Here is a 13,351-nt window from a genome sequence, read left to right on the forward strand (position 1 = left end):
CAGCAAGGGCTCTGCACACCCCCCATTCAGTCCTACCCATCCACCACCACCACCACCTCCACCATGATCTACACTCTGGGAGCAATGATAAGAGGGACTTGGCAGGGCAGATATCCCAGACCCTGCCTGGCAGGGCTTGGGATCCTGGTCCATCCGATAGCATGGCACAAAACATTAAAAGAAAGATTCCTGGACTTTGGGGCATTTCCCCAGGCCCAAGCTAGTCCCTCACTCTAGCCCTGATTCTCTGCTCTCGACTGACTGTGAAGGGCACAGGAAGGCAAGTGGGTGTTGGATGGGGAAACGGACAGGCAGCATGAAACCCTCCATCGCATCTCTACCAGGACGGGCAGACTCTGCCTCTTCTGAAGGGAGGCAATAAGTCCTTTCCCAAGTTCCACCCCCAAGTTGTTCTTTCTGGGCCCCAAAAACTTTATAATAGGAATCATGCCGAGCCAGATGGAAGAACATCATTCATTCACATATTAATTCCAAACATAACGACTATGTACCATCAAAATGCCAAGTACCAGGGATGCTAAGATGAGTAAGGTACAGATTCTGGCCTCAAAGGGCTTGTATTCTAGTACAGAAAGCTGATAAGTAAATTAAAAACCATGATATAGTAAGCTAAATTCTGTAACACATGAGTACAGGATGCTATGGCCAAAACTGTCCAGAGAAGGCATAACAAATCCAGGCTGAGCTATCAGGGAGGCTTCCCACAGGAAGTGATACTAGAGCAAACTTTGCAAAGATGAGTAGGAGCCAGCTGAACTCAGGAAAGAAAAGACAGACAATCCAACGCAGAAGGAACAGCACCCACGAAGGCAGAAAAATCATAGGGCAGAGTAACATGTCAGTGACAAGGAAGAGCTTCTAAATAGCTAGATGAATGGTGCATGGCATGCAGAGGGGAGGAGAATGCAGGCAGTGGCTTGAAGTGATGCTAAAGAGGTCGTCAAGGGTCAGACCAAGAAGAACTTAGGTGCGAGAACTTAGATGGCAAGTTAACAAATTTGAACTTCAACCTGAAATCCAAAGGGAATCCAGTAGAGGAGTTTAAATATGGTGGGGGCATTTTAGGAGAGAACGGCAGTATGGGAGTAGATAACAGATAGAAGACCAATCAGAATCCCAGACACCATGAGGGCCTGGACCAGGGCTGTGGCCTGAGCCAGGAGACAAGGGGAGATTTGAGAACAGCTGCAGAGGTAGAAGCAATGACTGCAGAAGGAGAGAGGAGGCGATCCAAGTGGCCTCTGGGTCCCCGGTTAGGGAGACTGGGGTGATAGCCATACAATAAGATTGCAAACATGGGAGAAAGTAAGTTAGACTGAGACAGACAAGTATATGACATCACTTATGTGATGTCATATCTAAGAAAAAAGATACAAATGAACTTATTTACAAAACAGAAACAGACTCACAGACATAGAAAACAAATGTATGGTTGCCAAAGGGGACAGCGGAGACGAGTTAGGAGTATGGGATCAACAGACACACGTCGCCATACACAAAACAGATAAACAAGAAGGATTTACTGTACAGCACAGGGAAATATATTCACTTGTAATAACCTATAATGGAAAAGTATCTGAAAAAGAGTATGTGTGCATATACATTCATATATTAATATACCTGAATCACTTTGCTGTACACCTGAAACTTCCATACTACTGTAATTATACGTCAATAAAAATTTTAAGAAAACACAGAAGAGAAGAAAATGAGTTTGGTAGAAGATAAACGTACAATTTGAACCAACAATGTCCCTTACAGCAGAGCATCAGGAAAAACACTGCTGGAAAAAGTCAATTTCCTATTGTCCAAGGGGCCACCTGGGAGAGAATAACTCAATCTTGTTAAGGGAAGTCACTTCCACAAGGAAAATAAGGTAGCTGGGAGACCCTCTGCCTTCAAGGAAGCCTTTCCCTGATGCCACCTACCCCCAGCCCAATCACTGGCTCCCGCCCATGTACCCATATTTGCCTTACGCAGACTCCCATTAGATTATTGGTTAGGCTTCATTGTTCTTATTTGCTTACCTGTCTGCCCATCTCCCAAATAGACTATAAGGAGCAGGGTCTCTGTCTTACATTTCCTTAGGGTCAGCGTCGATCATAAAGCCAAACATCCCCAAAGACACCCAGTAAATGTGTATGCTGAATAAACGTGGATGACAAACAAATTGTTTTCTCCCATTGTCCTATTTCTGTCTGGGTTTCCAGTAGACATAAAGTCCCAGAGGAAAAGTAGCCCATTTTACAAACTCTGTTCAGTTTTAGGAGGTATTTCTGCACCCACCCTTCCAATTATATCCCATTTGGGAGTTCAACAGGGAACTGAGCTCAGATGAAGAAATCCCCAGCTCAGGGTTCTTCTAGCTCTGTCTTAAAGGTCACCACATGGCAGGTAGGGCTGGGTATGTCAGGGGATGATCAAAGCATCACACAATCAGGCAAGATGAGAAGGGTGAACAGGAGAGGTGGGGGAAGCATGAATGGAGAAGGACAGGAGAAGGGGAACGCAGTTTGCAATCTAACAAGCAGCTAGAAAGTATTCACCAAGTCCTTTCTCCATTCTCAGTAAGGACAACCCTCTCTCCCTTACTTGAGCCCACACTGGCTACTGGCTTCATCTGGGGTGAGTCTCCCACTAGGCTGCTTAAGCCCATACATCCCTGTATCCTCCCTAGGCCAGAAGAGATGGTTCTAAGAGGAGTTGAAATTCCAGCTCCTCCCAGGGCAAGTCCAGAGATACTAGAAAACACAGACCTAGAGACCCCTCCCTGGGAAAGCACGTGGGGGCGCTTGGAACAGAAGCTGCAGAAGCTCCTGAAAGCACCCTGGGGGACGGAGGCCAGGACGCAGGCGCATCCTGATCTGAAGAGCCACGGTGTCCTTGAGAGGAGCTGGCGCCATAACCCAACGCCCAGCAGGGAACAAAGGATACAGCGGACCTCCAGACAGTGTGGGCACTGCCGAGGTGTCCTCAAGTCTTCCTGCCCCCAGATCGTTCTCCTTTCGATGTACCAACACCCAAAACTCTAGGATGGCTTCTTCAAGCAGAAGTCATTACATCATCACCTTCCAGTCATCCGAAGTGCAGAGAGAGAAAATGTGACTATTGAAGGGGGAGGGGGTCCTGCACTTTGTATCTATTACTCTCTCTCTTCCCTGAGAGCACCTCATATGTACCCCACGTGAAGACTCGTGGAGAAGGGTCAGCAGTTAGGGCAGCTTGCCAGCACCTTCAGCCCTGAATATTCTATATCTTTGGCCTTTAAAAATCTTCAGAGTTTTACATTCATTTTGTTGTCCACTCTTGGCTCAATTTTAACCCTAAATTTAGAAGTAAATGTGTAGATCTTTGAAAATGAATTCGCTCCTTTAATGTGAGATTATTCCGTGAGGTAAGAGAGCAAACAAGAGGGATGACTCATTGTGGGGTAAACAATGTGGAAAAAACCTCTGAGCCCTACACTCTAATTCTTCTCTACCCACTTGCCTGGTTTACAAGGGCGGATTCAACAGAGAAAAACACCCTGCAGCCCACTCCCAATTATCCACAGTAATAGAAAAGCAAGAGATGGGGAACAAATGAAACCCCAGAGCATCCCTGAGTCTCATTTCAACCAAGAATTCCCACCTACTCTCTCCTTCAGCCTTTAAACACACACACATGCACACACACCAGAGCTGTTACCAAACAGCAAACCTAGCTTGACTTTCATCCCCTTGCTCCGTGCCATTTGTGGGCACTTTTTTTTATCAGAGAACAAGGAAGGGAAACAGCCAAAAGATGAACAGGAAAGAAGAGATGAGGCAATCAGGGGTCTAGATAATTCATGAAAAAGGTCATGAGAACTGATACACTAAATAAAGGAGGGGGCTTAGAGCGTACCCAGGGCCCGTCACGTGATTGGAGCTTAGGCGCAAAGGGGAGTTACTTGGTGTCAGATGCTAAAATAGTCTCTCACCAATGATCCTGTGCGTTCTCCCCTTTGTGGGCTGTTCATGGGAAAACGTTAGGCACCAACTGGCTTCTCGAATTACTGTTAGGGTACACCCATCCCACTCCCAAGCCCCAGAATTAGGCACAAAGCCATCAGAAAAAAACAAAGTCATTTTAAAGACAATTTAAGCATAGCTGACTTTAATGGGAAAACATCTCATATTGCTATGCTAAGGAGCAAATACCTGGCAATTTTCTGGGGGTTTCAATTATCCATCCTTCCATTACACCTCAAAAGTGAATTCTACGGGCTTCCGTGGTGGCTGAGTGGTAAAGAATCTGCCTGCCAATGCGGGGTACATGGGCTTGAGCCCTAGTCCGGGAAGATCCCACATGCCATGAAGCAACCAAGACCATATGCCACAGCTATTGAGCCTACGATGTAGAGCCCGGAAAACGCAACGATGGAACCCACCTGCTACCACCACTGAGGCCCACACGCAGTACAGCCCGTGCTCCGCAGCAAGAGAAGCCATCACAGTGAGCTCACACGCCACAACTAGAGAGACGTTCCCACTCAGTGCAATTAGAGAAACGCCCGTGCAGCAACGAAGACTCAGCGTGGCCAAAAACAAATAAATCTTTTTTTCTTTAAAGATGAATTCTACGCAAGCCTGGGTCACCAACACTCAGACTTTTTATGCTAATTGAGGCGTTGCACTGGAATCTCGCAACGTAAGAACACTTCCAAGGAGAAATGTCAAGTCAGAAGAATCACCCAGTCCCATGGCAGTGTATTTTCCATCTACAAGATGTTTTCCCACCGTTATATTGGACCTTTGCCGCCAGAACTGCAGTTTATAGACTTACAACGAACAAGGCCTGGAGAATTATCATGCTCTTCCATCATCAACAGACTAGTATAAAATCTGACCTCGTCCTAAACAGACCACCAAATCCATGTGGGTCAGGGGCACGGTGACATGACGAGTGGGAAGGTCTAAACATATCTGCCATAGCATTTGAAGTGGACAGGCTTATAAAGTCCCGTCTTGGAGGAAACATTAAACATGATCCACTATCTGCATTCTTATATTGAGGGACAAAGAGTGTGTACTTGTGTGTGTGTGCATACATGTATATATTTTAAATTTTTAGGAAGCAAGCTGCATATTACTCCTATGTATTTCATGGACAAAGAGAATTAATATCTGGTTCCCTTGGCTAACAGGGTATAGGGTGTGCGTGTGTGTACAAAAATTTGTATGCGCAAGGGAAAGGCATGACTGAAGCAGGACAAATGAAGTGGAGCATTTTACGCCTGAAAAATAAACCTCAGTGAGTCTCCCCCCATCAGTCTGATTATCTCTTCTTTCAGGCTCCCCGAGAATGCCATGTGGATCCCCCCGTGGGCGGTGCTCTAAGTTGACTCAGCCCTTCCTGCTAAACAATCCCTTCACATCACCTGAAAATGTTCCAGTGGTGATGATAAGAAAACATTCTGACTCGACCGCATTCCTAGTTCACATTTTTCAGAGAAAATTTGCAAAAATAAGTGTCAAAATATCAGATTATCTTTAAAATGCTATTTATGTGTTTACCCAGTTAAAAAAGCGAACGGCCTTTCTAGATGGTGACAGGATGACACTCGTCCTGAGCGAGCCTGTCGCCCGGTGATGGCTACTGCACTGAGAAATCTTCAAGTCAGAAACCAGAAATCAGGGAGTCACAAATCTGCAGGAAGAAAGGAGACTGCAGGGGGCTGAGACAAGTGGAGGGACTTTATTTACATCTGCTCTGGTCTTGAAACCCAAAGGCAGGCTATTGTTGATTTATTGAGCTATAGATAGTAAAAAAAGAAAAAAAAAAAAAAAGGATGCAGTGGTATGCACAGCACTGTGCTCTGAACTCTATAAAAAGGAGCGTCCAAACGTGGTAGGACTTTATACGCCCTCAGAGGACACAGCCCCAGAGGAGCAGCCATGGAAAGCTTTTTATTTCTTCCTTTCTTGCCACTTAACAATCACAGTTTTGTCATGTCAAGGATAACATGCCCCAGTTTTACTCTCCCTTGAACTTCACTCCTATCTCTCTGCTGCATCTCAGAAAAATGCAAGGAGCAGGGTCTCAGGTAGAGCTGGAAAATCAGCCGCCAAGCCAGGAAATACTGCCACGAGAAAGAGCTCCTGGCCTCTTGGCTCTCTTGGAAAAGAGTGCTCTGACATCTCCTAATTCCAGACTTCTGGGTTTGACAGCCTGATGGGCTGGACCACTTCAGGAGTATCGCTGTTCTAGAAATCCTGAGCTGTCTCCTCTCCTAGGTCCCCAGTGTTATTCAAACAATACATGTATGTGATACGGCTGAGGTGAGTGCTAAAATCTGTGGTTCCCGAGCTGATTAAATGACCCATATGGGAATGTTACCGAAGACACTGGCCTCATTAATGTCATGTTTCCAATGAATTAACCAGCCACAGACTTAATCAACCACAGAGGTGGCGATGTGCTAAAATCTGCTTTAACACTCTGAAAATGCTAGAACTCGAATTTAAAGAAGTGTATATAGAAGTAAGAGAATGTGGTCATGAGCTGCTCATTTGGGTAACTGACATCTGCCATGTGAAAACCTGCAAAGGTTCCAAAGATACCAGAGGTGCCCAATTACCTTCTTCTGTCTACTTGGAAAGGGTTAATCTACAGAGGTATGAAACTGATTAAAATGCCTTCCTAACCAAAGCTTTTTTCCCTCACTTTCTTTCCCCTCAATGCATTCCAGAATGATACAATGCTTTACCCAACACAAATTAAAGTTTAAATCTTGGTCCTTGTTCAGAGACTGCTGTGGCAACCGCAAATTCTCTGTAACAAAGAGTCACACTATAGGCAAAAAAAAGGTTTAAAAGTATTTGTACAAATCAGAATTACAAACCTTTACATGAATCATCTTCAATCGGCTGTTTGAAAGCGGTTATGTCACTGAAAGTGCAAAGAAATAAAACCACTTTATCCTGTTCGTTTCGAATTGGAGCAATTTTCACAAAGAACCACACAGGTGTCCCTGAAAGAAATACCAAAAAGTTGGTCAGTAATTTGCACTCATTAGAGGGACTAACATAAGGACTTGGGAACAGATCAGTACAAACATTAATTCATTTTTTGAATGGCTTCATTCCTTCAGGTTCTGGAGTTTTACACCACTAATTTTTCTTCTTGCTGGAATAAAAGTTTCATAGTAACTACTCAGTGGAGGAGGTTCTCCTGTTCAAATAATTCTGTAAGTACAGATTTCTTAACCCTTGTCAAATGGTTAGAAAATGGGTTGGAAATCCCTCCTGATCTTATGGAAGTAACTAAGGTACAGAGACCTAAAGACTTACCTTAGAGCATATAGAGACGAAGCCAGGAGTGGGGGCCAGTTGGGTAGAGCCATCCATGGTCAGCAGACCACAAAACTCAAGTTTCCATTACTAAAGACTCCGGTGCCAAAATTTGGTTTGGGAACCCATCAGTGTGACTCAAATGCTTAATTCACCATAGGCTAGAAACTGTGTTTCTAAGTCTTTCTCCCCAGAATAAAAATCTCAAAGGTTCAACATGATGGCAAAAGAGGACAGACTGAGAAAGGCGGAAAATCACCACAATGATTCTCCCAGCCAAGGCTTCCCTAGAAAGGGAGGTCTCCAGAGGGAGGAATAAACGAGCTCTCCCAAAGCACTGCCCTAAACCCCAGAAGGAGAAGATGAGCAGGGTTCATGTGACTGACCTCTCAAAGAGGTCACCTACTCAGGGATCTATGGACAATACCTGCACAAAATTAGTCTCTGGCTCCCCCCCCAAAAAAAATAAGGAAAAGAAATAGATGTTTTCTGTCTATTGAGGACATCATAGCAAGATGCACCAGTCTCTCCTGTGTAACTAAACCAAATGCAGCACAAAGCAACGGTAGGTTCACCCCACCCAGTTCTTGTACCCAGCTCCTAAAACAGCATCTGGCTTAACAGAACTAAACAACTATTTGGCTGGGATATTGCTTTACATACCATTTTATAACCTTTTTCAAACTGAAATACAGTAGATATTTCTCCATGTTAAGTCTTAGAGAAGCTTCCTTTGCACAAGGCACTGGGCTCAGCATTTTACCTTTATTGCTTTATTTTAGGAGATGACAAGCGGGTGGAAATACATTCTCAATTGGTCACCGAGATCTCTCTGCCTATAGTCGTAACAAACTCTACTATATGACACGGACAGACAGACACCTCTGATTAACACTTGGATTAATCAATTTAACTTTCATATGTAAGTATGAATAACCCCACCATGTATGGTCAAACAGGCAGCAAATGGATCAGACAGGACTACGTTGTTCTTAAATTTTGATTGTCTATATATTCATCTACAGTTCATTTTAAATCTCTATTGTCCCTTCCCTTTATACCTACCAGTTTCTGGGTATTCTTAGAATACACCACAATGTCACCCTAATAAAAATGTGTTTTGAAAGAAAAAAATCCACCTTACAAAAATCAGGAGTTTTTGGCAGTCCAGTCATTAGGACTCCATGCTTTCACTGCCAAGGCCCAGGGTTGGATCCCTGGTTGGGGAACTAAGATCCTACAAGCTGCATGGCACAACCAGAAAAGAAAAAAAAAATCACAGAGTAATTCCAAAATCAAGAAATATATGGTCTCTGAATTATCCATGGTTTTTGGAAGGCCTGTGTTACTATTCCTCCCAGGATGCTCCTTAGAACCTAAAGTGGATTTTAACCCACTTTCAATTAAACAACAGAAAACTCAAGAAAAATTGAGCCTACGTACACACAGCTCTCAGTTGTATACTAGCTGATATAACAAAGAGAAAAACAAAAACAAAATACTTTTCTTTTTGCTCTAAAGAAAACTAAGCTAAAAGCTATATTCTTTCAGCTGGGTAAATGAGAAAACACACCCGATTTATCAAACCAGTAATAAGTCAGAAGAGAGGCCCCCACTCACGCTGTCTCACGCCAGGAGCCTGGTCTCGCTGGAATCCCCAGAACCACTCCCTTCACAGCTGCCGCCTGTGGGCCTTCCACGGGGCTGCACCAGCTGGCCTGGTGTCTACAAACTTGTTCCAGTTGGGGCTGTGCCATCTAATCTTTATGACCACTTAGACTGCTGACACTAATTCACATCTCCCAGGTCACACAAGAGCCACTGTATCTGTCATGTTGGGGGGCCTTTTTCATTTTACCATAGTTCAAGCTTCTCAAGAACTTTCCCCCATTTCTATATCTTTAAAGCTATGTGCCCATCTCTCTACCAAATGGCCCATTGCTTCCTTCCAGAAATGTTCCCTGACTAAACATATGCTATTCTGATCATTTCTTTTCAATATCTAAATCTGTTTCTTGTGCCAAAAATTCATATAGTCAGTATCTATTACTTTAAGAGTTCCTCTCCAGCTGATCACCTAGGCTTGTTGAAGGTGGGAACCTGGTCCAAGGGATTTCCCAGGCAAGAATACTGGAGTGGGTAGCTGTCCCCTACTCCAGGGGATCTTCCCCACTCACGGATCGAACTCAGGTCTCCTGCATTGCAGGCAGATCCTTTACCATCTGAGCCATCAGGGAAGCCCTCCTTTTCCCATACCTGGTGTTTTTTGTGGAGGGACATCTTTCACTGTAACACTCCAGACCTTTCCCCTGGGTTGGCAATATGGGGGATAAGAACTGGACATGTGTAGTCTGGCCACTTTTTCTCCTCTGCTGTCTTAAGAGATTAGGGAGCATTCTACTCTATTTCCGCATTCTATAAATGTTAGGGGAGAGGTCGGAGGGCAGGGGGATAGCTGGCAGGAGAAGACTGTGGTTCTCTCGCGTTACCTGTGTGAAATGAAATATTTCCTGCCATATCGGTGCGCAAGAAATGTCACAGCCAGCAGCGTTTCCAAGCCACCATATGTGAACGAAAGTGTTAGTCACTCAACCGTGTCTGAATCTTTGTGACCCCGTGGACTGTTGCCCGCCAGTCTCCTCTGTCCACAGGATTTCTCAGGCAAGAATACTGGAGTGAGTAGCTATTCCTTTTCCCAGGAGATCTTCCCAACCCAGGGAGTGAACCCGGGTCTCCTGCATTGGCAGGAGAATTCTTTACCATCTGAGTAGATGAAGGCTCCCAAAAGGGTCTGCAATCTAGCAAATGCCGTCACCCCAAGAGTGATTGCTGAAGAGCTGAGGGGCTTAGTAGAGGCAGGATGTGAGAAATCAAAAAAAAAACAAACAGGGTTTGGCCCTCGATAGCTTACGTACATATGAACGGAATGAATTCAGTGAGCCCAGAGCTTGCACCTTCTCTTACATAGAAGAACGCTAAATCCCTTAGCTTGATATTTGGTTTTCCTTACAATTTAGCAGTAATCTTTGATGGTCAGACTCCCTGCCCTCTTTGTTGTGAACTTATATATAACCTGACTCCCACTCCCATCTTCTCAGACAAATTTTCTCAGGACTACTGAGATTCTGCCTCCTGGACTTGGAGTCCCTAACATTCCCACCAAATAAAATAACTCTCTACTTTCAGACTGTGACTAATTTTTTCTTAGTCAGCAGCTGTGTTGGGTGGATAAGTCTGTATGATTCTAGTATTCACTTTTTAAAACTCACCTTCCCATAGATATAAAATACATCCTCTAGGACCAGATTTACCAGTCATAAAGGTGATATTTGAACCTTCCTGATGCCTGAATTTCTCTCAATTGCTTCTGATCACGGGCAGGGAAAGACAATGTTGTGTACTGACACTCATCAAACCCTAACAGTTAAGGACTATTTCTTTAGGGCTCCCTGATAGCTCATGGTAAAGAATCGCCTGCCAATGCAGAAGACATGGGTTCGATCTCTGGGTGGGGAAGATCCCCTGGAGAAGGAAATGGCAACCTGCTCCAGTACTCTTTCCTGGGAAACCCCATGGACAGAGGAGCCTGGTGGGCTACAGTCCATGGAGTCGCAAAAGAGTCAGACACGACTTAGCAATGGACAACAGCAATGTGCTCCAAGGGCAGGAGGCCTGATCTCTTCCTGTCTCACGGTCCTACATCCCTAGTCCAGTGTCACCCGCGGGGTCACATGAGGTGACTATGCTGCTCAGCTCCAGGAGGTGCCAGCCTGGAGCTGTGAAAGCCCAACAAGCTCTAGGAATGCCTGCTGAATTTCAAAGAAAGACATCCTACTTCCAGTTACTCAGACCTGCCTCTCTCTCTCTCCCTCAGATTATCACTAGCCAAAAAATCTAGGAAAGCAAGAAGAATGGGTTCAAATTTTTCATTTCTGAAATTTTTCCAAAAGAGAATATATGAGTCCCTCCTAGGTAGTACAGACCAGTCATTTCAACCTTTCACTTCATAGGAGTGAAGCATTTTTAGCTAATGAAACATTACTCAAAGTCTCAATATGGGAAACAGCTCTTTCAAGCAAACATGAAATATCCAGAGCCTAGAGCCCCACCCACTCAGGTTCCCTTACACCCTCCACATGCACCCAGGGTATATTCAGAAATGTTTTGTCTCCATTCAGATGAAGACCTGTCTGGGGGCAGAGGCCTGAGCAGTTGGCCTCTGGGGATCTCTTCTAGAGCCCAGATTCTAGAGCAGGATTTATTCCCTCAAGATACGAGAGAGACAATGTATGCACAAATACACACACACACACACAAAATCAGCAAGAGGTTAAAATTCTGCCTCCTCACCCAAGTGGCTACCATGGGAAAACCAAGAAAAGCAAGTACTTAATGTTTTTTCTGTGAAAAGAACCAAGGGTCAAAAATAAACTTTCTATTAAAGGAAGATCAATACACAAATCCAGGAGAAACACATCCCACTGATGGCAAAGGCTTCAGCTCTTTTCTGGCTGAGGACACGCAGTGGAAGGGCCATTCCAGGTTAGGCTCCTCCTTCTGGCCACTCTGTGACGGTCACCCCTTATGCTGCTCCCTTGCGTTGTGCACTAATGAACCTGACAACCTAATCTCACCATAGAGCTTCTCAACCACAACAGTCAGATAACAAAACAGCAAGGTGCAGGTGCATGACAGGATTTTTGGCCTCCATCAGTCTCCCTCCGACCCTGGACATCCTTCCAGGCACTTTACATAGCCAGACATTCAGGCCACATTCAAATTTAGATGACATGTGTGCGTGCTAAGTCACTTCAGTCATGTCTGACTCTTTGAGACCCTGTGGACTGTAGCCTGCCAGGCTCCTCTGTCCATGGGATTCTCCGGGCAAGAATACTGGAGTGGGTAGCCATTCGCTTCTCCAGGGGATCTTCCTGACCCAGGGATCGAACTCACGTCTCTTCTGTCTCCTGTCCTAGCAGGCGGGTTCTTTACCACTAGCACCACCTGGGAAGCCCCAGGTCACATTTGAACGCAACAGAATCCACCAAGCCACTGTGACTGGCTCTTGGGAAGGGCTGCACGTGCTGGGCCACTGGGATTAGTCCAGAAACTAGAGAATAGCAGTCTGCCCCGGGAAACAGACCAACAAGGTTTTGGTCAACTTTACTGAGACAAACGACAAGTGTGAAGATGAGACAGGATAGGGGAAGTAGTGACCACTAGTCTTTAGGACATCTCATTCAGAATCCCAAACCCTCTGTTTGAGCCCCACCTTGACTTATTGTATGCTTTGGCCATGTCACTTGAACTTCTCTCAGAATCAGTTTCCTTATTTGTAAACGGGGATAATGGATCTACTTTAGCGTGTTAGTCTACGTTAGTGTAGCAGATCTACTACTTTGGTGTAACATAGATGTATGTATGTTAGATCTACTTTTGTGTGTCAGAGTCCTGTCCGACTCTTTGTGACCCTATGGACTGTAGCCTGCCAGGCTCCTCTGTCCATGGGATTCTCCAAACAAGAATACTGGAGTGGCTTGCCATTTCCTTCTCCAGGGGATCTTCCTGACCCAGGGATTGAACCTGGGTCTCCAGCATTGCAGGCAGATTCTTTACTGTCTGAGCCACAGATTGACTTTAGATTAAGTTGAAATGCCTGATACATGGGTATATAAAACTATTACTTTCCTTCCTTCTTTCCTCATCTATAAGTTTGAAGTGTTCAATCTCACCTCACAGGGGTGTTTATATGACTATAAAAGAGAATGTATCTTAAGGAGTTTAATGAAAATCCAAAGCTGCCTTCACCTGTTCCTAAGGAAAAGGGCCAGTCTCAACCATAACAAGGTAAAAGCTAGAAAATGCAATGCTTAAGTCTCAATGTAATTTAAATTTGATTAAAGAGCAAAAAACAAAACCTCAATAAAGGAGAGAGTTACACTGTTTATAGAGGAGAAGATTCAGTTCTGTAAGATGTCAAACCTCTTCTTTTAATATATAAATTGAATGCAATTTCA

The 13,351-nt window shown here is 44.6% G+C and overlaps 1 protein-coding gene across 2 annotated transcripts in view; it reads right to left on the bottom strand.

Moving 5' to 3' along the window:
• KCNH1 (potassium voltage-gated channel subfamily H member 1) overlaps positions 1-13,351 on the bottom strand; it is a 432,755-nt gene that overhangs the window by 371,839 nt on the left and 47,565 nt on the right. For both annotated transcript variants that reach the window (XM_045165647.1, XM_045165648.1), the window contains exon 4: positions 6,887-7,015. In XM_045165647.1, the coding sequence (XP_045021582.1) occupies positions 6,887-7,015 (129 nt within the window). The remainder of the gene's footprint in view (positions 1-6,886; positions 7,016-13,351) is intronic.

Source organism: Bubalus bubalis, chromosome 5, assembly GCF_019923935.1.
Source record: "Bubalus bubalis isolate 160015118507 breed Murrah chromosome 5, NDDB_SH_1, whole genome shotgun sequence".
In the NCBI taxonomy this organism is placed as follows: Eukaryota; Metazoa; Chordata; class Mammalia; order Artiodactyla; family Bovidae; genus Bubalus; species Bubalus bubalis.